General features: G+C 41.2%; 3 protein-coding genes and 1 pseudogene across 3 annotated transcripts in view; 3 read left to right on the forward strand and 1 right to left on the reverse strand.

Annotated features, from left to right (window-relative positions):
- Positions 1–16,691, forward strand: part of SRP19 (signal recognition particle 19) — a 31,069-nt gene extending 14,378 nt beyond the window's left edge. The window contains exon 5 of the mRNA XM_034960338.3: positions 16,437–16,691. Within this exon, the coding sequence (XP_034816229.1) occupies positions 16,437–16,441 (5 nt within the window). The 3' untranslated portion in view covers positions 16,442–16,691. The remainder of the gene's footprint in view (positions 1–16,436) is intronic.
- Positions 1–20,547, forward strand: part of LOC103782639 (U2 small nuclear ribonucleoprotein auxiliary factor 35 kDa subunit-related protein 1) — a 33,152-nt gene extending 12,605 nt beyond the window's left edge. The window contains exon 3 of the mRNA XM_034960336.3: positions 16,437–20,547. Coding sequence (XP_034816227.1) covers positions 16,437–17,913 — 1,477 coding nt within the window. The 3' untranslated portion in view covers positions 17,914–20,547. The remainder of the gene's footprint in view (positions 1–16,436) is intronic.
- REEP5 (receptor accessory protein 5) overlaps positions 1,269–27,464 on the reverse strand; it is a 44,061-nt gene continuing 17,865 nt past the window's right edge. Inside the window, exons 3-5 of the mRNA XM_034960339.3 lie at positions 27,280–27,418; positions 11,847–12,015; positions 1,269–3,684 (exon numbers count right to left, since the gene is read on the reverse strand). Of these exons, the coding sequence (XP_034816230.1) occupies positions 3,635–3,684; positions 11,847–12,015; positions 27,280–27,418 (358 nt within the window). The 3' untranslated portion in view covers positions 1,269–3,634. The remainder of the gene's footprint in view (positions 3,685–11,846; positions 12,016–27,279; positions 27,419–27,464) is intronic.
- On the forward strand, positions 7,169–11,847 carry LOC103782999 (uncharacterized; annotated as a pseudogene).

A 27,464-nucleotide genomic window follows, 5' to 3' on the forward strand; every position in this document is an offset into this window, starting at 1 on the left:
GGAAACTCTTAAATGTGTATGTTGTAAGATTTTAAGAGTTAATGTTCTAGCAGTGAGCCAGGAAAACTTTTAATATCCTCAAATATGTTTACTTTCCAGCCATGCTATATAGAACTGTAATCTTTGATGGGTAAAGATCTGAATTGTACCTGTGTTATTCTAAACACCACAATTCTAGACATGCAGACATCAAAAAGCAGATGTAGGTGACCGTGCGGACCAACGCATACCTTCAGAAGTACGTTTTGTTTTTGTTTTTGTTTTTTTTTTGAGACAGGGTCTGGCCCTGTCGCCCAGGCTGGAGTGCACTGGCACCGTCTTGGCTCACGGCAGCCTTGACCTCCCAGGCTCAAGTACTCCCACCTTAGCCTCCTGAGTAGCTGGGACTACAGGTACGTTCCACCACACCTAGCTAATTTTTTGGTATTTTTTGTAGAGGCAGGGTCTCACCATGTGGCCCAGGCTAGTCTTGAACTCATGCACTCAATCAATCCGCCCACCTCGGCTTCCCAAAGTGCTGGGATTACAGGTCCGCTAGGCCAGAAGTGGGTATTTTTATCAAAATTCTCAAGTACTCCTTTTCTTGATCTCTTCTGAAAACAAGTACAGCATAATTTGGAGGCACATGTAAAAAGTTTACTACATCAAAGCCAGGCGCGGTGGCTCATGCCTGTAATCCCAGCTCTTTGGGAGGCCGAGGCGGGTGGATCATGAGGTCAGGAGATCGAGACCATCCTGGCTAACATGGTGAAACCCCGTCTCTACTAAAAAATACAAAACAGTAGCCAGGCATGGCGGCGGGTGTGTGTAGTCCCAGCTACTCGGGAGGCTGAGGCAGGAGAATGGTGTGAACCCGGGAGGCGGCTGAGATTGCGCCACTGCACTCCAGCCTGGGTGACAGAGCAAGACTCCATCTCAAAAAAAAAAAAAGTTTATTACATCAAGATGCATGCAATACACTATCTTAAGTCATAGGAGACTTCTTTGTGTGTAATGCAATACACAGGTTAAAAAAAAACAGTGGATTCAGTTTCCTTTAAATGTAGTGCTAATTATTGGTAGAAACTTTTTGAGTTGGTATGTTTTCTTTAGGACAAATCTTTTCCTCTGGTAGGCAAGAACCACCAGGAGAAAACTACAAGCCATGTGAGGAATAGAGTTAATAAAGAGCAGTGTTCATGGCTCATTTATCTGTATTTACTTAAAACTTTGCTTAAATAATTCTGGGTTAGGAAAAAAGCCCCACAAAATAAAATGAAATATAACAGTTAAGTGAGAACTCAATTTTATTTACATCTATTTCCATTCAGTGTATCACATCTTCAGGATGGGTGATAACAGTGTGAAGGGTGTGCTCATTTTCTTCAGCTGTGAGTAGAGGAGTCTTCCCCAGAGTAGCAGTTGTTGATCCAAATGATTGAAGCCTTCAGGTAAGGGAATAACTGCTGCAGGAATTCTTTCTTGAAGAATTTAAGCTGTTTGGTAGGAATTCTGTAACTACATACCTTTGAAACACTATTCACATTCAAATAAACGCTTGTTTTCTAGCCAGGCACAGGCTCAATTAGTTTTTCAAACTCTAGCCAAGGCAGTATTTCATTTGGGAAATCATGCAACAGAACTGCTCAATTCTTAACTTCTCCTGCTGTTAACATTTACACTTAGACTGCCAGCAACAGTTAACTTAAATTTTGGTCTCAAGGGAACAAAAAAAATTGCATTCAGAATTTAATATAGTATTTTAAAACTAATTTTAGCCTGTAAGTCGTTATGAGCAATAGTAACTTTTATACCTCCTCATCTTGTCTGATAATATATTCTATATGCTATCAATCTGATTATATAGTCTATATGCTAGAAGTTGCTAATTTTCATTCTGCCACCAAGAAAACTGTACTTTTATTTATGGGAAAAGGATTTAAATACTCCTAGATACTTAAAATTTTTTTAATCTAAAAGTTGATTTTCTCCCAAGAACAATTTTGTTTGTTTGCTTTCTACAAAGTTTTAAGTTTAATAAAATGCCAGTAATCACCACTGTTTTCCTCCCCAAAATAAATGCTCTGATCCATATTATATTAGAGTGATACTGTCACTTAGTATTGATATCTTTAATATTTTTTACATCATGAGACATTGTTATGATCTTACCTGATTGTTATCTCAAGGTGAGCTAATCATCTTTATTTGCCTTAAAAAATACTGTACTGGCTGGATATTTAATCTTGTTAGTTTAGTTATACACTTGTTTTAGTCTAGTTTAATTCAAAAGGACTCTTAACAGTATGGTGTAAAACTCAGATTTTCTAGTCCAGACAAATTGCTCTCTATAACGATTTGGCAGATCAATGGAGACATCCATTTTAACTTTACTGTTCTGTACTTACTATGTAGTCATGTGCAGTTTATCAACACAAAGAATACGGATGAGGGCATTTAAATGGACTACAAGTGACTCTGACTTGTAAACTAGGGAAGCCTCTTGTGTTTGACCTTAAAGGCCAGAGAAAAACTGAAGATAGATTGACTTAACTATTGCCAAGCAGATTATGGGTTACTTTATACTTCCTTTCATTCTCCCAGAATTGCTCTTAGAGCTAGGTGTCGTCATTAGCATGTTGTTGCTAATGATACAAACAAGAACATACATGTAGAGGTGGACAAATCTTCAGAAGTTCCTTAAATTGGTTTAAAAAAGAAGATTGGGAAAGAAGACTAAATCAACATGTTTCTCCGCTTTGAAGATAAAACCAGAAATGGTTTCCATTGTAGCATCTTGACAATAGACAAATATGTAAAGTTTATAGCAGATAAGACAGTATTACTAGTTTTTCAGGGAATTAAAAGTTACAGGTTACTCGTGTGTGTGTGTGTGTGTGTAAATTTCCCGATTTATCACTAGAGTGACTAACTGCTTTATAAAGCTATCCTGGTATTCATATGCCATATACTAGGGAAACAACCAGGCCAATCTCCATTCGATTTCATTATTTCTCACTTTGTTCACTTGCATATTAATCACGTATTTCCTAAAGTATTATTTAGTAGACCACACCAGCACAATGGTTCCTCCAGCTTTTGGCAGGTGGTCTTACTGTACAGAAGTTATAAATGACACATACAACCTTCCCCTGCTCCCTCCCCATGAGCATGATGCATGTTGTAGTCAGACAGTAACATTTCCATATGTACATGTGCACAAATACATTAAAAACATTTCAGAATTATATAAAATTGTACATTACAGGAAGTAGAACCATAAAGATTATCCTAAATGTAACTACAGAGAAAATGCATGCAGGGAGAGTCCAGTAAAGTACACAGCCTGTGGGGTATATAATTTTATTTTAAGTTTATATTTCCTGCAGGATAGTAACATACATCTTTTCCTACCCAGAGGCAAAATACATTTTCCAAAAACTTGGACACTGCCCACTGCATTAAGTTTAAAGTGCTCCCTACGTATATAGACAGTAAAAGTAAGCAAAGAAACTTACAACACATTCCAATCTTTAATATATCAAAAATGTTTCCAAGGCAACATTATTAAAATAATTATACCACAGTCCCTAATATAACATCAAGCTCTAGTAGGAAGGTACAGAGAGGGCAGGAAGTTTCCATCCAGTCTGGTTTAGGTGCTCTTCTTTTCTTCACCCAGTAAATTCACGGTAGCTTTCTTGGCTGTTTGTTTGTTAGGAGGGAAAGAAAAATATATCAAAGCTCTTCCTTTGGAATGCAAGCTTGCAAGCTTTGTGCCTAATGTAGCTACTAGATAACAAAACTTGGATGACTCATGTTCAGGTGCGATCATGTTGGGGTTTGTGGTCTGGGCTAAGAGGGTTTCCAGGAAATGGAGAAGGTACCTCTTAGAGCACAAATCCTAAATACTTGAGCAAAATACTTGAAGGTCATCTAGCCTAGCCCCTTGTTGTGACAGTGTCACCTAAACTGTCTGCCCTCTATTCTCCTTTAAGCATTGAAAGAAGCAGAGATTCCTTAAGAGTAGTGTTCAAATTCTATTTGTATCTGTGTGCTTGCCGGTAAGATTTCACTTATCAATATATTATCAATCTGATGACAACTAGGTCATCATATTTATCCCATGGCGACAAATCAGAGAAGTCCTCATTCCCAGCACTAGAAATACAGTCATCCCTTGATACATGTGTTTGGGGGGTGGTGGGGGAGAGGAGATTAGTTCCAGGAACCCTACAGATACCAAAATCTGTGAGTGCTCAAGCCCTTAAATAGAATGGCATACATAGTATTTCCATATAACCTATGTGCTTTCATATACTTTATTTATTTACTTATTTATTTTTTGAGACGGAGTCTCGCTCTGTCACCCAGCCTGGAGTGCAGTGGCGCGATCTCGGCTCACTGCAGGCTCTGCCTCCCGGGTTCATGCCATTCTCCTGCCTCAGCCTCCCGATTAGCTGGGACTACACGCACTCACCACCACGCCCAGCTAATTTTTTTTTGTATTTTTAGTAGAGATGGGGTTTCACTGTGTTAGCCAGGATGGTCTAAATTTCCTGACCTCGTGATCTGCCCGCCTTGGCCTCCCAAAGTGCTGGGATTACAGACGTGAGCCACCATGCCCGGCCTCTTCCATATACTTTAAATTCGGCCAGGCATAATGACTCATGCCTGTAATCGCAGCACTTTGGGAGGCTGAGGTGGGAAGATCACTTGAAGCCAGGAATTTGAGACCAGCCTGGCTAATATGAATGGTGAGACCCCCACCCCCCACCTCTATTTTAAAAAAATTTTAAAAGCCCATCTCTAGTTAAAGTACCTAATGCAACATGAATGCTATATAAATTGTTGTTATACTAAATTGTTTTTAAAATCTGTATTTATACTTTTATTGTGCCACCATTCTCTTCTATGAGAAGAGTTTGCTCTAAGTCTTTGAGTTGGTGACAAGACACTACATTCATCAAGAAAACATTCTGTCCAGGTGTGGTGGCTCATGTCTATAATCCCAGAGCTTTGAGAGGCTGAGGTAGGAGTATTCCTTGAAGCCAGGAGTTTGAGATCACCCTGGCCAAAACACAGTGAGAGCCCATCTCTATAGAAAAAAAAGAAAAATATATTTTCTTACTTCTGCAGGAGACCAAGCCTTCCACTTTCTAATTACCAAGTGGCAGGGAATGTGCTATAAGAACCAGTACAGTGTGTGAGATGGAGGGGAAAGGGGTTGTCTAGAAGCCTCCAGGGCCCACTGTGAGATTTTACAATCTGCAGCTGTTCTTGATGGAGCCCAGAGCCTTAGTGATGAGAGCCAAGGAGTCCCTTCTTGTCCACCAGCTGCCTGACAGCTGCTCTCCCTTTGCTCAGTTAAAATTACTGAACCAAGTTCACAGCAAAGGAGAAAATGTAGTCCTTCCCTTAACTAACCCTTTGTAGAAATTCCTAGTTAATCCAAAAGCTTTGAGAAAAGTCTAAAATGTGGCAGCATGTAAATTCCTCCTAACTTATTTTAATTTTCTTGCCCCTATTTAGTAATGTGTCATAACAAAGTAAGATTGGATTTTAAGTATTGATATCTAAGAGAACCAAGAGGCTAAGAAATGTGGGTGAAGTAGACAGAAATGACATCACCACAGGTTGCTGATTAGGCTAAGGGAAGGGAGAAGAAAAGAAAGCTCTTAAAAATAAGCTGGTAATCCTGGCTGGGCATGGTGGCTCATGCCTGTAATCCCAGCATTTTGAGAGGCCGAGGTGGGTGGATCACTTGAGGCCAGGAGTTTGAAACCAGCCTGGCCAACATGGCATAACGGTGTCTCTACTAAAAATACAAATATCAGCTGGGCGTGGTGGCCCACACCTGTAATCACAGCTACTTGGGAGGCTGAGGCAGCAGAATCCCTTGAACCTGGAAGGTGGAGGCTGCAGTGAGCTGAGATCATGCTACTGCACTCCAGCCTGGGCAACAGAGTGAGACTCTGTTTCAAAAAAAAAAAAAAAAAAAAAAGCTGGCAATCCTGAAGTGGGAGGAGGTTAAGGCTACAAGTTAAAAAATACCTAAAACATATTCAAGTAGACTGGATTTGTATGCCCAAAAATAGGAGTCCAGAGAAGAGAGGTCTGTGAGGGAGAAATGGGGAACATACCACCTCTGGGGCATCAGTGCTGCTGGAGAACTGTCTTGGGATTTTACTTCCCCATGGTCAGGCTACCTCACAACTCCCATGTCTAACTACCACAGAGCTCTAAAACACAAAAACCTTTCTCCAATTTCTAAAATCCTTGAGTCCCTCTGGAACTCAAGACCCATCATTGGCAAAATCTATATCCTCATCCATTCCTCCGAATGTTTCCTTTACCTTCTTGCTCTTAGAGAAAGCTGGCTGTGCCCTGAGGACACTGCTTTCTCAAGTGGTGGCTGTTTCTTTCCTCTCATGACTCTAGTACAAATGGATCTGGTAGGTGTTGTTTTTGTTCTTCATTGCCACTTTCAGAATCTCATGTCATCAGATTCTATCACTGAGTAGCCTTCCCTTTCCCTGTCATCCCTGACTCTTGGGCTACTTTGCCTTAGTTCTTGAAGATTTTAGCTCCTAACTTAATGTTCCTTTCTAACACTACTCCTATTATTTATTTATTTAGAGACAGGGTCTCACTCTGTCACCCAGGCTGGAATGCAGTGATGCCATCTCAGCTCACTGCAGCCTGAACCTCCAGGCTCAGGTGATCCTCCCATCTCAGCCTCCTGAGTAGCTGGGACTACTGGTACGCATCACCACATCTGGCTAATTTTTGTGTTTTTTTTTTTTTTTTTGTAGAGACTGGGTTTCACCATGTTACTCAGGCTGGTCTCTAACACCTGAGCTCAAGCAATCCACCCACCTTGACCTCTGGAAGTGCTGGGATTACAGGTGTGAGCACTGCACCTGACCTACTACTCCTATTTTAATTATTGATGATTTTAATATCCATGTAGACATGTGATGATCTTCTAATATCCTGACCTCTTAGTTCCTCCCCTCCAATAACCCTTATATTCCACCCTACATATGGCACTGACTCCCAGGATCCCTGTTAGTACCAATACTGCAGTCCCTCCATAATCTTGTATCAAGCCTCCCACTCACCCACCATCACCTTTTATCTTTGTAGTGCACTCCCCACCCTGCTTTTTTGCTCATTGTAGATGATGATGGAGTATTCCCGCTATTATCCTGATTCAGAGTTCTTCCACCACCACTTCCCACCTTACTCAGGTTAAATTCCATTGTCAAGCATTAACCACTCCACAGTCCCACCCTCACTTCATAGTTCTTGCTGGAAATCACAACCTTGACACAACTCTCCACCTACTCTGTAGCTATACCCATGTAGCTGAGTATGGCTGGAGAAAAACATAAACAAGAACTGGTTTCACTATAAATTCATGAACACAAATCTCAAGCATGCCTTTAACACTGCCTGACAGTCCATTTACTCTCCAACTGTCCTAGAGGGGCCAGCACACTGCAGCCAAACTCGCTTATGTAGTGTCCATGGCTGTTTTCACACTACAATGGCAGAGGAGAGTAGCTGCAACAGAGACATGATAGCCCACGAAATTTAAAACATTTGTTATCTGGCCCTTTACAGAAAAAGTTGAGCAGTCCCTCTCCTTCGCAACTATTTCATACCTTCTCTTTCCATTGTCTCCTTCCCCATCCTCTCTCAATTGGCCTTCCTACTTTACTGAGAAATATGAAACAATTAGAAAGTCACTTCTGTAGGCTCCCGTAGTCACATGTGCTCACAGCATACCATAAAACCTGATATCCCTGCTGTTACCATAAACTTCCAGCTCTTCGACCAATCCCTCTACTGTATACTGGATCCTTCACTGGTCAAGGACAGAGCTCCAACAATTCACCCTCTCACTCCTATCATCATTTTTTGCTCTGTTGAATTATTCCCATTAATTTTCAAACAGGCTTTGTTTCTCCTACCTTAAGAAAAAAATTAAAATTTCAGGACCATAATTCCTTCTTCCAGTTATAGCCCCATTCTTCTGCTCTCCTTTGCAGGAAATTTCTCAAAAGAAAGATCTATATTCTCTCATCCCTTTTCTCTCATTCTCTCAAATCCATTGCAATCAGGAGTTTGATACCACTCCACAAAATCTGTGTTATCAAAATCACTAGTACCTTCCTCATTGCTAAATCTGCTCAGTTCTCAGTCCTTATCTTACTTGACCTGTCGACAGCATATAACATGACAGATCACTTCTCCTCTTTGAAAGAAAAACTTTCTGTTCTTGGCCCCAAGGATACCACACGCTCATGGTTTTCTTGCTACCTCAATTGGCCACTCCTTATCAGTCTGCTTTGCTGGTTGCTTCTCATTTCTCCAGTCTCTAAACCTTAGACTCCCCAGCGTTCAGTCTTTGGACCTCCTGTTTCCTAACTACACTACCTTCGTGATCTCATCTAGTCTCATGCTTAATATTGATAAGCTTGTGGCCCCCAAATTTATATCTCCAGTCCAGACCTGTTTCTTGAACTCTTGACACCTGTATCCAACTAGCTATTTGACTAATCCTTGTAGGTATCTAACAAACAGACACCTCAAACAAATGTCCAGGACTGAATTCCATATCCTCCCACCCACCACAACCTCCCACCCCAACAAAACCTGTTCTACCCAGTCTTCTCCAGCTCAGTGGCAATTTTATCCTTCCATTTGTTCAGGCTAAAAAGCTCGTCCTTGTCCTTAACCCCTCTGACCCATGCCCAATCCATAAGCCAATCCATAAGCAAATCCCATTACTTCTACCTTTGAAATATATCAAGAATCTGATACTTCTTACCCCCTACTGCTACACAAGGAACCAAGCCACCATCATCACCTCCAGCCAGATCACTGCAAGAACCTTTTAACTGTTCTCCCAATTTCCTGCCTTACCCCTTCAGTCTGTTCCTAATACAGTGGCCACAGGCATCTTATTAAAACACAAGACAGATCATTTTGCTTCTGTGGTTAAAAGTCCCCAGTACCTCCACATCTCACATAGAGTAGAAGCCAAACCTTTACAATGGCCTATAAGGCATTATGTGATACGTCTTCCAGCCTCCACTCGCAACTTCTCCCACCTCATCTCCTCCTGCACCCCTCTAGATCACTTCTTTTGTTGCTCCCACCTCCGGACTTCTGTATATGCAGCTCATTCTAAAGTATGATTCCCCATGGTTCCTCCTTTTACCATTTTCTTTTTTTTTTTTTTTTTTTTTTTTTTTAGGGGGATAGGGTTTTGCTTTGTAACCCAGGCTAGAGTGGCACAGCTCACTTGCAGCCTTGATTACCTGGGCCCAAGTGATCCTCCTGCCTCAGCCTCCTGAGTAGCTGGCACCACAGGCTTACATCACAATGTCCAGCTAATTTTTTAATTTTTGTAGAGAGCGGGTCTCCATAGGAGACCCTGTCACAAACAAGCTGGTCTCAAACTTCTGGCCTCAAGTGATCTCCTGCCTTAGCCTCCCAAAATGTTGGGATTACAGGCTGAGTCACTGTTCCTGATTCCTTTACTACTATTGAGTCTGATTCAGTAGAGCCTTCTGGTATAGATTTCCTAAACGTCTCTATTTAAAATCATAACCATCCCTCCAGTCCTTGGCCCCCCCATCTTTCTACTTGCTTTATTTTTTCCCTATATTATCTGGTAAACATACCATCTAATTTTCAATTTTACTGCCTATCTCTCAACTAGACTGTAAGCTTCATGAATTCAAGGAGTATGGTCTCTTCGGTTTGCTGGTTCACTGCCAGTGTTATGAACATGCTTGGCACATATTAAACACCTCAATAAATAAATATTTATTGAGTGAATTAATCAGAGCTGAGAGTGGACATTCTTTTGTACCCATAACAAAAACTGAACAGCATACTGAACCGATCAATCTGAACTGAATCAGGCTGGCCATCAGGGCCTCCAAAGTACTGCTTCTGTCTGGTCAGCCTGCTGCTACAGCCTTGGCCAGCTAGGCCCTGGTGCTCATGGTGCCAGCCCAGAGAGGAGCCAGCCAGGAGATGGTGAGTGCTGTGGGGGTGGGGAGCCCCAAGGAGAAGGCACTGAGGAGGAAAAACAGGGTTAGCAGCTCAAACTGCCAGAGACAGAAAGCAAGCTCAAATGAGTGACCTGAAACAGCAAGTGGTAGATTTAGAACAGAACCAAAAACTTCTGCTAGAAAATCAGCTTTTACAAGAGAAAATGCATGGACTCGTAGTTGAGAACCATGAGTGAAGACAGCACTTGGGGATGGATGCTCTGGTTACTGAAGAGGAGGCGAAAGCCAAGATAATTCCATCTATTTGATGCTTGACATCCCTAACTAGGCAGATGAGAGTAGAAGTTAGTTGTGGTGGGGTTGGAAGTAAACATCAACTACCTTCCCAGTATGACATCCTGTTGGGCATTCTGGACAACTTAGACCCACTAGTGTTCTTCAAATGTCCTTCCCCAGGGTCTGCCAGCCTGGAGCAGCTCCCAGAGGTCTACTCAGAAGGACCCAATTCCTAACCAGCCTCCCTTTCTCTGTCAGTGGGGACATTATCAGCCAAGCTTGAAGCTATTAATGAACTAATTAATTTTGACTACATATATGCCAAGCCCGTAGTCTGAGACAGAGAGCCAAGCTAATGTGGTAGTGAAAATCAAGGAAGCACCTCTCAGCCTTTTAGAGAATGATCACCCAGAATTCGTGGTCTCAGTGAAGGAAGACTTTGTGGAAGATGACTTCATTCCAGACCTGGGTATCTCCAATCTACTTCCATCCAGCCACTGCCCGAAGCCATCTTCCTGTCTACTGGATGTTTATAGTGACTGTGGGTATGAGGGCTCCCCTTTCCCCTTCAGCGACATGGCCTCTCCACTTGGTGCAAACCATTCTAAGGAGGAGACTGGCCAATGAACTCTTTCACCAGCTGGTTAGTGTCTAAGGAGTGATCCAATACTGTTGCCCTTTTCCTTGACTATTACACTGCCTGGAGGATAGCAGAGAAGCCTGCCTGCGCTTCATTCAAAACGTCACAGAGTGTACAGTCCTAGAGAATTCCCCTATTTACCTGTTTAAACGTCATAGATAACCCCAAGTATTGTCTTTTGGCATCCAGCAGTCCAAGGTATTCGATATGTTACAATTCAGAACTATAGGTTTTGAGGTTGTACTTTTTCTAAAGAGTGGTAGTTTGCCCTAAATATTTATTATGTGAGGGTGATTAGACAAGTGTCTTAGAGTAGACATGGAATTCATGAATGGCTCTTTATCATTTCTCCTCCCGCTTTTTGGCATCCCAGGCTTGTCTCTAGTTTTAGGTCCTTTAGTTTTCTTCTGCAAGTGGAGAGAACACATACCTGAGGGGGCTCTTTTCCCCTCATGTACAGTTCAAGTAAAGATCAAGAATTTTTTGTAAAATTATAGAAATTTACTATGTAAATGCTTGATGGAATTTTTCCTGCTAGTATAGCTTTTGAAAGGTGCTTTCTCCATTTATTTAAAACTACCTATGTAATTAAGTATAATACAAAAAAATTAAATAAACAATTAGAAGAGATGGACTTGCATATCAATATAGATGATTCTCTAAAATCGCTGCCTACCAAGGAAAGTCATTTTTCCTAATGTTCTGACTGAAGGCTACATTAAATGTGGCATGGAGGAAGAGTCTTGGGAAAAGTCGAGAACTGTAAGTGTTCTCAATAGGCATAGACTTTGTAAAGAAATCCCAGAGTAATGTTGGCATTTGGCTGAGGGGTGGTGATAAGACAAGAAGGCCAGGAAGCCTGTTATTTGAGCCCAGTGTGTCACATCTCCTCTCACATGTGGGGCCATGAGTCTTACCTTCTTTAGTGATGGCATCTGCAGTCTCTTTGGCCTTGTCTTTAAGGTCCTTGACCACACTGTCCATCTGGGACTCGTGCTTCAGGAAGAAAGGACGGATGATGCGCTTGTAGAGCAGTTCAGCCCCATTAGAAGGGCTCGGGGCCATGCACCACAACAGGAAGCCACACTGCACAGAATAAGAGCCAGCATGGGTAACAGGAGGGTGGAGGGGGCACATTCTGAGAATACACACTGTCTTTCACTACTCTGGGGATGGGAGATGCCTCTGTTATTTTCCCCAAAGGCATTACCAGTGTTTTCTGCAGGTTAAAGGTGGGCTTTCTTTAGATGGAAAAAACATGATGAGTAATGAGCTGGTAAGGAAAAGCTGAGACTAAAAAACAAAGGGTAAAACACACCAGGTCCAGGAGCTTAACTATCTTCCTAACTTGGACCACGTTTTAGTATATAGCTGTAAGAGGCTTTTATTAATCATAACTCTTAGAAATCAATTTAAGAAAATATAGTACTTATCTGCATGTATAAAGCCCTGTACAGATAAGCCTAATATCTAGGAGGCCTGTGCTTGGTAGGCTTATCTTGGTAAGTTTATCACATTTATTCATCCTATTATGGAAAAAATACCTTGTCCATTCTTGAATTCTTCCTTTGGTGGACCTCCGTTTTGGGTAGATCTTAGCCTTCAAGGAATCTTTACAGTTGTTCTTCATCTTTCATCTTGAATGTAGTTATTATTCCTAACTCCTTCTTTACAGCTCTACTTTGCCATTGAGATTTTTTTTAATTGACAAGAATTCTGCCCTAATTACTTAAATAAGGATTTTCACACTATGTCCAAAAAATTTTCACTGCTGATTCAAATAATAAATACCAACTCACCACTTCAAGTCATCCATGCAATTTACTCCTTTTTAAGATAAAAAGAAAAGCAGAAGGAAAGGGAATATTCAGAGTAATCTGCCCATTTCCCTAGAAAGTTTAATAAACAATATACTGAGTTATTTTAGTTTAAAAGATTCTAACCACATTGTATTCCACACAGCCTAGGTGACTCTACAAAAAAACAGAAGTCACTTACAGAGATTCCAAATCAGTACTTTTTACAACTTCTCCTTAGTGTAAAAACATCTTAATTTCTCATGCTTTAAATTTAAAAGTCTTAGTCCTTATGATTCCAAACCAAGGGATGTACTCTAATAATCAACAAGCTATGATGCTTTTCTAAGACAGTCTTTCAAGTGTTTTAGAGATACAAAGCTGATAAAGGGCTAACACTAATGACAAGAGTTTCAGTTTAAAATGCACAAATAGCTCACTCCATCAGCACCATGTTGGCTCTGAGAAATTTATACTAGACTTTGAACTTGTATAACACTCAAAATAAAAAACAAAACCCAAGTTCTCAACAATATCTCCAGATTATTCTTTCTGAGAGTCTTGCTGTGTCACCCAGGCTGGAGTGCAGTGGCATGAACATGGCTTACTGCAGCCTTGAACTCCTGGGTTCAAACAATCTTCCCACAGCCTCCCAAGTAGCTGGGAATGACTGCAGGCATGAACCACCAGGCCTGGCTAATTTTTTATAACTTTTTTTTTGTAGAGACAAGTGTCACAATGTTGCCCAGACTCCCCTTATCTCAACTACAGTAAAAAGTAACTCTTGAAATGTAACCTTTGTGAATTAAAATTTGTTACACATGCACAAGAGTTTTTAAGACAGAGACTTGCTAGGCATGGTGGCATGCACCTGTAGTCCCAGTGACTTGGGAGGCCAAGGTGCAAGGATTGCTTGGGCCCAGGAGTTGGAGACTGACATGGTTTAGCTGTGTCCCCACCCAAATCTCATCTTGAACTGTAGCTCCCATAATTCTCATGTGTTGTGGAAAGGACAGGGTGAGAGATAACTGAATCATGGGGGTGGTTTCCTGCCATACTGTTCTCATGGTAGTGAATAAGTCTCACGAGATGTGATAGTTTTATAAGGAGTTTCCCCTTTCGCTTGGGCTCTCATTCTTTCTTGCCTGCCGCCGCCATGTAAGACATCCCTTTGCTTTTCCTTCATCTTCCACCACGATTGTGAGGTCTCCACAACCATGTGGAACTGTGAGTCAATTAAACCTCTTTCCTTTATAAATTGCCCAGTCTCGGCTATGTCTTTATTAGCATGAGAACAGACAAATGCAGAGACCATCCTGGGCAACAGAGCAAGAGCTCATCTCAAAAACAAAACAAAACCCAGACACTATAGGACTAAATTTTTTATAAAACCCCAAAACTATAGCTGTATGCTTAAGAAACATACCTACAACAAAACCAAATAGGAACACTGAAAATAAAGTTATGGGAAAGATATATCAGACAAACACCAACTCCCAAAATAGCTCATTAGCAATATTAATACATACAAATTACTTAAGGCAAAATAAGTAAATAGAATGATAAAGAAGGAAAGCAATTCACCAAGAATATTAAAATTCCTGAACTTGTATATACCTTTGAAATACGTAAATTATATCTAACTTTGCATATGTTTGCAATAGAATTATTTTTATAATTATATATTTTATATATAGCTATAGCTAGCTTTCAAATATGGCTTTGAAATATTTAAATGTAAGTCAGAATTATATAGACAAATGGACAAAATCTGCAATCATAGATTTTAACATTTCCATCAGAAATTGATATACTAGCCAGGCTTACACCTGTAATCCCAGCACTTTGGGAGGCTGAGGTTGGAGGATCACATGAGCCCAAGAGTTTTGAGACTAGCCTGTGTAACATAGGGAGACCACATCTCTAGGAAAAAAAAAATTTTTTTTTTTTGAGACTGATTCTTGCTCTCTTACCCAGGCTGGAGTGCTGTGGCACAATATCAGCTCACTGCAACCTCCGCCTCCCGGATTCAAGCGATTCTCCTGTCTCAGCCTCCCAAGTAGCTGGGACTGCAGGCAAACACCACCATGCCCAGCTAATTTTTGTATTTTTAGTAGAGACGGGGTTTCACCATGTTGGCCAGGCTGGTCTTGAACTCCTGACCTCAAATGATCCGCCCCCATCGGCCTCCCAAAGTGCTGGGATTACAGGCGTGAGCCAACGCACCCGGCCACAAAAAATAAATTTAAAATTAGCCAGGCTTGGTGATGTGTGCCTGTGGTCCTCCTGGGAGGTTGAGGTGGGAGGGTGGCTTGACCTTGGGAGGTCGAGACTGCAGTGAGCTGTGATACCATCACTGCAATCCAGGCTTGGTGAGACAGCAAGACCCTGTCTCAAAAAGACAAAAAAAAAGTTGATATATAAAACAACCTAGAAATTAGTAAGAATACAGAATAAAGAACACAAAATTTAAGTCTTTTTTTTTTTTTTTTAATAAAAAAGGGTTTCACTTTGTCCCCCAGGCAGGAGTGCATTGGCACAAATACAGAACACTATAGCCTCAACTTCCTGGGCTCAAGTGATTCTCCCGCCTCAGCCCCCCAAGTAGCTGAAGACCACAGGCATGCAGGCACGCACCATCACGTCTGGCTAATTTTTGTACTTTTTGTAGAGATGGGGTTTCGCCATGTTGGCCAGGCTGGTCTCGAACTCCTGACCTCAAGTGATCCACCCATCTCAGCCTCCTAAAGTGCTGGGATTACAGGTGTGAGCCACTGCACCTGGCCTAAAATCTCACTCTAAAGATATATACAGATCTCTCAACCCAACAAACAGGGATTCAAAGAGTTAATATAGTATATAGACAGTAACAGGATGGACTCAAAGAAACTAACTTCCAATCCTGGTTCTGCCATTTACTAGCTAAGCAAACCTTATACAAGTTACTTAATCACTTAAGTCTGGTTTTTCCTCTATAAAATAGGTATTAATTGAAAATTTTAAAATTTACCCCTATAATTTTGTAAGAAAATAAAATTACTAAGCATAGCAAGGACTTTCTCTGACCCAAGAATACTGTGTTTTCTAACAACATCTATGAAACATTACTAACAGGAGAACATGTTAGCTTTCAGTAGGGGAAAGCAAATCCTAGAACCAAAAATATTTAAGCAAATATTTATTTTTATTTTTTATTTTTGAGACAGAGTCTCACTCTGTCACCCAGGCTGGAGTGTAGTGGCGCAATCGTGGCTCACTGCAACCTCTGCCTCCTGGGTTCAAGCAATTCTCCTGCCTCAGCCTCCCAAGTAGCTGGGATTATAGGCACGTGCTACCATGCCTGGCTAATTTTTTTATTTTTAGTAGAGATGAGTTTTTGCCATGTTGGCCAGGCTGGTCTCAAACTCCTGGCCTCAGGTGATCCGCCCATTTCGGCCTCCTAAAGTGCTGGGATTACAGGAGTGAGCCACCGCACCTGGCCATAAGTAAATATTTTAGAACTCTCCTTTTAGTACATGAAATGAAATTCAAATTTATGATATACTTAATTACAAAAAAAGTCTAACTGCAATATAAAGGAGAAACAAAATGAAAGTAATTTGTAATATATATAAGTATGCAAACAAAACAATACTAGAAAACATAAAATATTCATAAGTAGAATCACTGACAGTGGCAGCTATGAACAAAATCTTCCATATATTCCCATAGGTTAAGAATGTCTGAGGGGCCAGGCGGTGCTGGCAAGATGGCTGCACTTGAGAAGATGACGTTTCCCAAGAAGATGACATTTCCAGAGAAACCAAGCCACAAAAAGTACAGGGCCGCCCTGAAGAAGGAGAAACGAAAGAAACGTCGGCAGGAACTTGCTCGACTGAGAGACTCAGGACTCTCACAGGAGGAGGAAGAGGACACTTTTATTGAAGAACAACAACTAGAAGAAGAGAAGCTATTGGAAAGAGAGAGGGAAAGATTACATGAGGAGTGGTTGCTGAGAGAGCAGAAGGCACAAGAAGAATTCAGAATAAAGAAGGAAAAGGAAGAGGTGGCTAAAAAATGGCAAGAAGAACAAGAGAGAAAGTTAAAGGAACAATGGAAAGAACAGCAGAGGAAAGAGAGAGAAGAGGAGGAGCAGAAACAACAGGAGAAGAAAGAAAAAGAGGAAGCTGTGCAGAAGATGCTGGATCAGGCTGAAAATGATTTAGAAAATGGTACCACATGGCAAAACCCAGAACCACCCGTGGATTTCAGAGTAATGGAGAAGGATCGAGCTAATTGTCCCTTCTACAGTAAAACAGGAGCTTGCAGATTTGGAGACAGATGTTCACGTAAACATAATTTCCCAACATCCAGTCCTACCCTTCTTATTAAGAGCATGTTTACAACGTTTGGAATGGAGCAGTGCAGGAGGGATGACTATGACCCTGACGCAAGCCTGGAGTTCAGCGAGGAAGAAACCTACCAACAGTTCCTAGATTTCTATGAGGATGTGTTGCCCGAGTTCAAGAACGTGGGGAAAGTGATTCAGTTCAAGGTCAGCTGCAATTTGGAACCTCACCTGAGGGGCAATGTATATGTTCAGTACCAGTCGGAAGAAGAATGCCAAGCAGCCCTTTCTCTGTTTAACGGACGATGGTATGCAGGACGACAGCTGCAATGTGAATTCTGCCCAGTGACGCGGTGGAAAATGGCGATTTGTGGTTTATTTGAAATACAACAATGTCCAAGAGGAAAACACTGCAACTTTCTTCATGTGTTCAGAAATCCCAACAATGAATTCTGGGAAGCTAATAGAGACATCTACTTGTCTCCAGATCAGACTGGCTCCTCCTTTGGCAAGAACTCCGAGAGGAGGGAGAAGATGGGCCACCACGACCACTACTACAGCAGGCAGCGGGGAAGGAGAAACCCTAGTCCAGACCACACCTACAAAAGAAATGGGGAATCCGAGAGAAAAAAGAGTAGTCATAGGGGGAAGAAATCTCACAAACGCACATCCAAGAGTCGGGAGAGGCACAATTCACCAAGCAGAGGAAGAAATAGGCACCGCAGCTGGGACCAGGGCCGCCGGAGCCAGAGCCGCAGGAGCCACCGCAGCCGGAGCCAAAGTTCCTCTAGGTGCCGAAGTCGTGGCAGGAGGAGGTCGGGTAATAGAGACAGAACTGTTCAGAGTCCCAAATCCAAATAAACTAGTTTTGTTCTTAAAAAAAAAAAAAAAAAAGAATGGACCAGGCCAGGTATAGTGGCTCACACCTGTAATCCCAGCAGTTTAGGAGGCTGAGGTGGGTGGATCACTTGAGGTCAGCAGTTTGAGGCCAGCCTGGCCAACATGGCAAAACCCCATTTCTACTAAAAATACAAAAATTAGCCAGGTGTGGTGGCAGGCGTCTGTAATCCAAGCTACTTGGGAGGCTGAGGCAGGAGAATCGCTTGAATCTGGAAGGCGGAGGTTGCAGTGAGTCGACATCATGCCACTTCACTCCAACCTGGGTGACAGAGCGAGACTGTGTCTCAAAAAATAGAATTTTTGGACTAGTGGAACTACACAGCCTGCTTTCCATATCAGACCATTCAACCCAATGCGATTCACTGCCATAATCTCCATGTTATGATTTTAAGCCAGTCCTCTCTTCACCTTTCCTATTCCTTACATTTAAAGACTCCAAAGCTTGTTTACTAAGCACAGATCTTGGAAAACAGGATCTTCAGACTTGGGAAGGCATGACAATAGATGATGGAAGGGTAAAGACTCAGACTAGCATCTAGTAGTCTCACTACACATGGATAGTAATGCTACGTGCATGAATGTGCAATCATGCAAAAACTCAAACCAGCCTTCTGCACACACACAATGGTAGACTAAGACCTTCTGTTAAAGGTCCAAGCACTCCAAGGAAGCCAGCGCCTTGAGGTACCCTCAGTATGTGCAAGTAGTTCCATGTTACTCTTAGTTTTCCCAGCAACTCTGCTCTAGCATGCCCTAGGTTTAGCCAGCAGCAGATCTTACTGAATTATAAGATGTTGCCAGAGGTTCAGAACCTTGGTTTTTTTGAGATACGCATTTGCATTGACCCAAAATGGAGAATTAAATGACTGTATTTTTCACTGGCATTAGCTTTGTTTCCTTGGCATAGTGCCAGTTAATTACAGCAGACCCTGCAAGACCACCTCTCTAGTTATTTCCCTGTGGAAGCCTTTTGGTTTGTTTTGTTTTTTTTGTTTTTTTTTTTTGGTTTTTTTTTTTTTTTGAGACAGAGTCTTGCTCTGTTGCCAGGCGGGAGTGCAGTGGCGTGATCAGCTCACTGCAACCTCTGCCTCCCAGATTCAAGTGATTCCCCTGCCTCAACCTCTCGAGTAGCTGGTACTACAGGCACATGCCACCGTGCCCAGCTAATTTTTTGTATTTTAGTAGAGACAGGGTTTCACCATGTTGGCCAGGATGGTCTTGATCTGACCTCGTGATCTGCCCACCTTGGCCTCCCAATGTGCTTAGGATTATAGGCGTGAGCCACTGTGCCCTGCTGCCTTTTGGTTTTTAATATCCAAAATTCATATAATGTTTTACTGTAGTTGCTTATATAGGAAAAGCTATACATCCCCAAAATGCAATACAACATTATGATATGCAGGAAATGTCTTGAGTAACATTTTTGACAGAATATCAGAATCCTTGGTGGACATTTTGAAGAATATGCAGAGCATCACAGGGGATGTGCTATGTATTCCTGCACACAGAGCAATTGTTACTTACTATATTAACTATTTGGAGAGCAGCAAGTGTTTTTAGCATCTAACATCCTAACATGATATTTGTTATATATAGGTATTTTGCTGTATTTTATTAATACTTAGTGAATTCGTTGAGTTTTACATTGACATGTAATACATTAAAATTTTTCCCACTTAAAATAGTGGAAAATAAGCTTCTGCATAGAATGTATTCCTACATAGAATATCTGATTTTCAGAAATGGATTATCAAGAGAGAGACAGATGTCCATATTAAAACCAGAGCATTAAGGTGAAGTGAAAATGACTCATTGGATTAAGAATCAGGAGAGGTGGGGCTGGACGCAGTGGCTTACGCCTGTAATCCCAGCACTTTAGGAGGCTGAGGCAGGTGGATCACGAGGTCAGGAGTTCGAGACCATCCTGGCCAACATGGTGAAACCCTGTCTCTACTAAAATTAGAAAAAAAAATAGCCGGGCATTGTGGTGGGCACCTGTAGTCCCAGCCACTCAGGAGGCTGAGGCAGGAGAATCACTGGAACCCAGGAGGCGGAGGTTACAGTGAGCTGAGATTGCGCCACTGCACTCCAGCCTGGCGACAGAGCGAGACTCTGTCTCAAAAAAAAAAAAAAAAAAAAAATCAGGAAAGGTGGGGTGTGTTTTATGACTTTAGGCAAATCAACCTAAGAGACAGTTTTCTCTTCTGCAGAGTTTTAGGAAAGTCACAAATAAATGTACTTGAAGAAAGTATACAATAGAATAGTAGTATTACCAAATCCTAAAGTTCTTATTGTGGAAAATCTCTGAAATATTACCTGCCTATGTAGATGCCAACCCTTCAGCAATCCAGACAAGCTTATTATCTTTTCTGGATGAATTAAGTCAAGTGTCCACAGTTTTGTACCTCTTCAATGTGATTACTTTGTAGGCTAGACTGCAGACTGTTAATTGACTTCTTTCTGGTACCCTCTAGCTATTGTCTTGAGACAGTAAAATAATTACTGCTCTCTAGCTACATCCTTAGCATTTTCCAGTTCTGAAATGAAATCATTTTCTTATGTTAAAAATAAAGTTAATTACTGTTCAACTCCCAAGGTGATATTCAGCTGCCACCTCTTACAACCCTCTCTTCTTAATCTATGTAACTATTCTACAGCCCAGGAATAGCCTGAGTTTATTAAAGTCACCCACACAGATCTGGCTCTTTTCAATCAAGCTGCCCTCAAAGTGCCAGCTGATGATACTCCCAAGGAGACTCACAAGCCCACTGCTGCCTGCAGTTCAGACAGAGTCCATGCTATTTTAACTGGACTCTTGGCAGTATTAGCACTGACACAGTGACTCCTTAAATTACGAATTACAACAGGCCATTCTATTCCGTCTGTGCTTCTAATGCTGTCACCATGTGATTTTCCCCCAGAAGAGATATTTCCCAGGTAGGGGTATGCTTAACATGCAGTTACGGAACTGAGAGTTAATGTCAGAAGAAAATGTACTTCAACACTGACTTCCTGATAGGCTACAATGACTTGAACAGAAACAGAAGTCTAAGAAAGCCTTTGCAGTGTAGCCACAGAATAGTTACAGGCTACATTGCTCAGCATACACAAATAAAAGCTTAAAAGAACGTGTTAAAGGAAAGATTTCCCTGTCTTTTTAGCCTCCTACGAAGATTAAGAAGAAAAATGTTGCGAGGCACAGTGGCTTACGCCTGTAATCCTAGCACTTTGGGAGGCCGAGGTGGCCAAGAGGATCACCTGAGGTCAGGAGTTTGAGACCAGCCTGGCCAACATGGTGAAACCCCATCTCTACTAAAAATACAAAAATTTGCCTAGCGTGGTGGTGGGCACCTGTAATCCCAGCTACTTGGGAGGCTGAGGCAGGAGAATTGCTTGAATGCGGGAGGTACAGGTTGCAGTGAGCAGAGATCACGCCACTTCACTCCACTCCAGCCTGAGTGAAATAGCGAAACTCCATCTCAAAAAAAAGAAAAAAGAAAAGAAAAATGTTATATTCTCTGTCAATGGGTGAAATAGCACAGGTGACAATTCAGGTCAGGACCTAACCTTGCCAGAGTTTACTCAACCTTGTTCTAAAAATAAATCTAGCCAGACCTGGTGGCTCATGCCTGTAATTGCAGCACTTCAGGAGGCTGAGTTGGGTGGATCACAAGGTCAGGAGTTGAGACCAGCCTGGCCAACATGGTGAAACCCCGTCTCTACTAAAAATACAAAAATTAGCCGGGCGTGGTTGTGCACCTGTAGTCCCAGCTACTCGGGAGGCTGAGACAGGAGAATCACTTGAACCTGGGAAAGAGGTTGCAGTGAGCAGAGGTCACGCCACTGCACTCCAGCCTGGGCGACAGAGCAAGACTCCGTCTCAAAAAAAGTAAAGTAAATCTAGAAAATGATTTAAATGAAGGTAAACAGAGGATACAAAGATATTAATTGCAGCATTATGTATAATCGCATGACAAATGTCCTCAATGTCTTTCAATTGGGAAGTAGGTAAATTATCAATAACAGATAGCTATGTCAAAAAATACTGAATAACATGAGAAAATACTCATAATACTGTGTTAATTGAAAAAAGCAAGACACAGAATTATATATCAAATGTGATCTAAGCCACACATATGTTAAGACAGCAATACATACATATATATATACACATACACACACACAGAGTTCTGTTTTTATTTATATACATAGACCAATATATTTGCACATTTTAAAAAATAGGAAGACTACTCTAAGATGTAGGATTACAAATGTTATTTTCCTCCCTACATAAAACACATCCCAACACACACACACACACACACACACACACACACACAAATGTAAACAGTAGGACAACAAGGACTTTGTTTTATTCGCCAAAATATCTCCCAGATGTAGAACAGAATCTGGCACATGGAGGTTCTAAATAAATCTGCTGAATAAAGGAATGAGCATATGTAAATTTCATAATCAAGAAAAAAAGCTTTTAAATTTATTTTTAAACCCTGTTGCTCAAGGCCAGATGTCAGAGCAAAGCTCAGAATATGCACGATCCAATTTCTACCTAAATACATCATATATTATCTTCTCAACTAAGCTTTGATGCCAAGCCATTGGCTCTTTTCATTTTCCTCCAATCTTATAAGCTGCTTTAGAAAAATGAAAATAAAGCCAATAATATTAACTCTGCAAAAAATAAAATATTAAACATGTCCTTGGGCTGGGAGCAGTGGCTCACACCTGTAATCCCAGCATTTTGAGAGGCTGAGGCAGGCAGATCACTTGAGGTCAGGAGTTTGAGACCAGCCTGGCAAACATGGTGAAACCCCATCTCTACTAAAAATACAAAAATTAGCTGGGTGTGGTGGTGCGTGCCTGTAATCCCAGCTACTTGGGAGGCTGTGGCAGGCGAATCGCTGGAACTGGAGAGGCAGTGGTTGCAGTGAGCCAAGATGGCACCACTGCACTCCAGCCTGGGTGACAGAGCAACACTCCATCCCAAAAAACAAAAAACAAAACAAACCCATGTCCTTACTTGTAAGTCTCTTTCCCACACTTCCAGTCAGCATGCGATTGCAACAGCATAGGTAAGATGGATTCTAGTCCCTAAAATTCAATACTCTCCTGAACCTTCTCCTACAGACTCTGCAATTCAGAGGCCTCTTCTCAGTCTGTTCACTAAGTCATTCAGAGTATGCCACTAATGTAGGAAGAAAGTATTTTGATTGACAGCATCATGAATTTTTAATCCTTTCAAGTATGTTATCTATTTGGAATGTATGCAATAAATTCACTCTCATGAACACTATGATGCCATGCAGCTGGAGACTACTAATGGATGCACATTCATTTTACCATTAGGGAAGAAAGTCTGCTACAAAGCAATATTTTAAATGAACTTCAAAACCAAATATAAATGATTCAGTGACTACCATTTATTTTGGATCTTCTCTCTACCTCTCTGTGAACTCCATTAGCAGAGGTGATTAGGAGTAGGCTAGAAGTCAAGCTTGCTCACATTTGGAAGTCTGAGGTCAGAACTACTGCAAGTAGTTCTGCTGACAAGATAGTGTTCACTGCCACAAGCAAGTGGGCCCAAAGCAAAAGCCAATTTCTTTCCACTAAAGACTGTACTGTGAGGTCCCTATGATTAGATGGATCTTATTAAGGGCTTTAAAATTATCTGAAGTTTAAATTATGTCATGTCCAAGTTAAAGATTGTAAGAATATTTTTATAAATGTTAAATGAATTTGAATAATAAAAACAAAAAAATCCAATCTTTGAAATCAACTCTTTCCACAGACCAATTTTTATTTTCTTCCATCAGTTTTGAAAGGAAAATTCTTAATTGCCTTACAAGGCATTCTGTGGTGAAGTCATTCAAAAATATAAAAGAATCTATACTGAGCATGTTTTCATTTAATTTTTTAAACTTTAAAAGACACCCACTTCATATAGTGTCTTGTCTTTTTTCTTTTTTAACCATAAATGGTGTGATACTGTATTTAATGTTCTATTACTTTTTTTCTTTTTCGAGACAGGGTCTCACTCTGTCACCCAGGCTAGAGTGCAGTGGGGTGATCATTGCTTATTGTAGCCTTGAACTCCTGGGCTCAAACCATCCTCCCACCTCAGCCTCCTGAGCAGATGGGACCACAGGCATGCACCACCATGCCTGGCATTTGTTTTTTTGTTTTTTGGTTTTTTTTTTTTTGGTCAACATGCTGTGATCTGGGAGCCTGGTTAATTTTTAAATTTGTGTGTGTGGAGACAGGGTCTCACCATGTTGCCCAGGATGGTGTCAAACTCCTGGCATCAAGCAGTCCTTCTGCCTTGGCCTCCGAGTATGCTGGGATTATAGGCAAAAGCTAGCACAACTGTCCTGTATAACTTTTCATAATTACTAAATTATGCAAAAATTTCTGGGTCTGTACATATGGATCTATTTCATTCCATTTAACTGTATGGATATACTATTAATTGAATGAACCATTTACCTGCTGATGGACATTTCTGTTTATAATGTTTACATTATGCAGTTCATATTATATACAGTTGACAACAAAAAATGCTGCCATGAATATCTTTGTGCAGCTCTTTAATGCACAGTGACTATTTCCTTAGAATTGTTAAGAGTATCATTTTTCAATTCAACAAGAAATGGTTAAAAGGTCCCTTAAAAAGGTTATTCAAGTTTATACCACTACGCTGTTAAGTATCCCTTATCTGAAATGCTTGGGACTAAAAGTGTTTAGGGTTTCACATTTATTCAGATTTTGGAATATGTACATTATACCAGCTGAGCATACCAAATCAGAAACTCTAAAATCTAAATGCTCCAATGAGCATTTCCTTTGATCATCATGTGGGCACTCAAAAAGTTTGGGGTTTTAAAGCATTTAGGATTTCCAATTTCAGATGTTCAGCCTGTACCATTACATGTCCATTTCCCTATACATTCACCAATACCAGATATTTTCAATCTTTAAAATATCTGCCAGTTTAATGAACAAAATATGGGATTTCACTATTTTAACTCACACTTCCCAGATCACTGGTGAGCTGTTTACTAGCCATTCTATATTTTTTCTCTTCCGTGAAATACTTAACTTAGAACCTTTTCCCATTTTCTTTTTCTTTTTACTTATGGAAATTGTTATGTATTCTGGATATTCCTTATTTGGTGTGTGTGTTGTAAATCTATCTTCCTAGTCTGTCATTATTTTAACTTTGTTTATGCTGCCCACTGTCATATAGAAATTTAATTTTTAGAAATTTTTAGTTGAATTTATCAAATCTTTTTCTTTGAAACTTTTGTATTTTGTCTTGCTTCTATACCTCAAAGTTAAAAAATATTGTCCTCTACTTTTTTCTAAAACAGAGGTTTTGGCATAAAAGTCCTGTCTTTGCAAATCACTCAGGAAAACAGGTGGACACTAATTAAAGGCAGTTACTTCCCTACCCCTCCTGCTCCAACTCCTAGAGCTGTGAACTATAACCCAGGATCACTTCCTTTTGATGCTGCTTTGCTGGGGTAGAGGGGGACTGTACAGTGAAGCTTTGACCTGAGGAGCTCTTCTGTAGATGAAGAGTGGTTAACTATGGTTCCTGTGTGCCTGGGGCCCCCAACTCCTAGGACTCATCCACCCCCTACCCAGAACTTACTAGTACTAGCATGGACTGGGGCCCCCTCCATTCCAGTGCCTGATGGGATAGCTGATACTCATGGATGAAAAGCAGTTTGTAGGCTAAAATAAAAAGATATTTTAAGAATATATTTCTTTTTTTTTTTTAGAGATGGAGTCTGGCTCTGTTGCCTAGGCTGGAGTGCAGTAGTGTGATCTCGGTTCACTGCAACCTCTGCGTCCCAGATTCAAGCAGTTCTCCTGCCTCACCTCCTGAGTAGCTGGGACTACAGGTGCACTCTGCCACACCCAGCTAATTTCGTTTGTATTTTAGTAGAGACAGGGTTTCACCGTGTTGCCCAGGCTGGTCTCAAACTCCTGAGCTCAGGCCATCTGCCCGCCTCGGCCTCCCAAAGTGCTAGAATTGCAGGCATGAGCCACCACGCCTGGCCAAGAGTACATTTCAAAAGAAAAACAACACAATCAACTACAGGTTTTGGTCAGGAGCAAAAATATTAGAACTGCTGACCAAGAATTTTAAACTGGGGAGCGGTAACCATACTAAAAGAAATGAGAAAATATTAGCAATATGAAACAAGAACAAGAAAACAGAAAAGAGCCAAGCAAAAACATTAGGTGTGAACAATATAATAGCTGAAATGAAGAACACGGTATATAGCAGGAATAACAGAATGGTTATAATGTAGTCATGGAATACAGTTGAAAATTAGATGGTCAGATTGAGTCCGGGCACGGTGGCTCACGCCTGTAATCCCAGCACTTTGGGAGGCCGAGGTGGGTGGATTGCTTAAGGTCAGGAGTTCGAGAGCACCCTGGCCAACATGGTGAAACTCTTTCTCTACCAAAAAAAAATACAAAAATTGACCAGGCGTGGTGGCACATGCCTGTAATCCCAGCTACTCGGGAGGCTGAGGCAGGACAATCACTTGAACCCAGGATGCGGAGGTTGCAGTGAGCGGAGATTGTACCATGGCACTCTAGCCTGGGCAACAGAGCAAGAGCCCATCTCAGAAAAAAAAAAAAAAGGAGGTCAGATTGAGAAATCTCCCAGAAGAAGTACAAATAAATAGATTTTTAAAAAAACCAACCCTGTCTCTACTAAAAATACAAAAATTAGCCAAGCATGGTGGTGGGCGCCTGTAATCCCTGCTACTCAGGAGGCTGAGGCAGGAGAATTGCTTGAACCTGGGGGGTGGAGGTTGCAGTGAGCGAAGATCATGCCACTGCACTCTAGCCTGGGCGACGGAGCAAGACTCCATCTCAAAAAAAAGAAAAAAAAAAAAAAGGCTAAGACCAAAGACAAAAAGAAATATATATCCATAATTACCCAGAACTAAAACTCAAGATACTACCATTTATGATGGTGGTTGGAGTGATGGAGCTTCCTATATTTAATTTCCTATATCTAAATTTCTTTAGATAAAATTGCTTAAAAGAGTAGCCAGGTGCAGTGGTGTGCGCCTATGGTCCCAGCTACTCGGGAGGCTGAGGCAAGTGGCTTGCTTGAGCATTTTTTTTTTGTTTTTTTTTGAGACAGAGTCTCGCTCTGTTGCCCAGGCCTGTCTTCTTGTTTATAATCTGAGACAGAGCCACAGATGTACAACATTCAAGCATTTATTCCTACTTCTTCTATACAGGTCCTGAGATGGAGTTTTAGTGGTAGCAAGACCAACATACCTTCAGCATGTAGTAGAAGGGGAACCATGACAGGAAGATATCAGAGAAGAATTCAGCAATGCTGAACACACCATACACTACCCAGTAGGTCAGCCACTGGGTATCATCTTCTTTGTTGGGACTCTCTATAGCTTTAATTCTGAAAGGCAGTACAAAAGAAAGTATATCATTTGGTAAGATATCAA

This window comes from Pan paniscus, chromosome 4 (genome assembly GCF_029289425.2).
Source record: "Pan paniscus chromosome 4, NHGRI_mPanPan1-v2.0_pri, whole genome shotgun sequence".
Classification (NCBI taxonomy): Eukaryota; Metazoa; Chordata; class Mammalia; order Primates; family Hominidae; genus Pan; species Pan paniscus.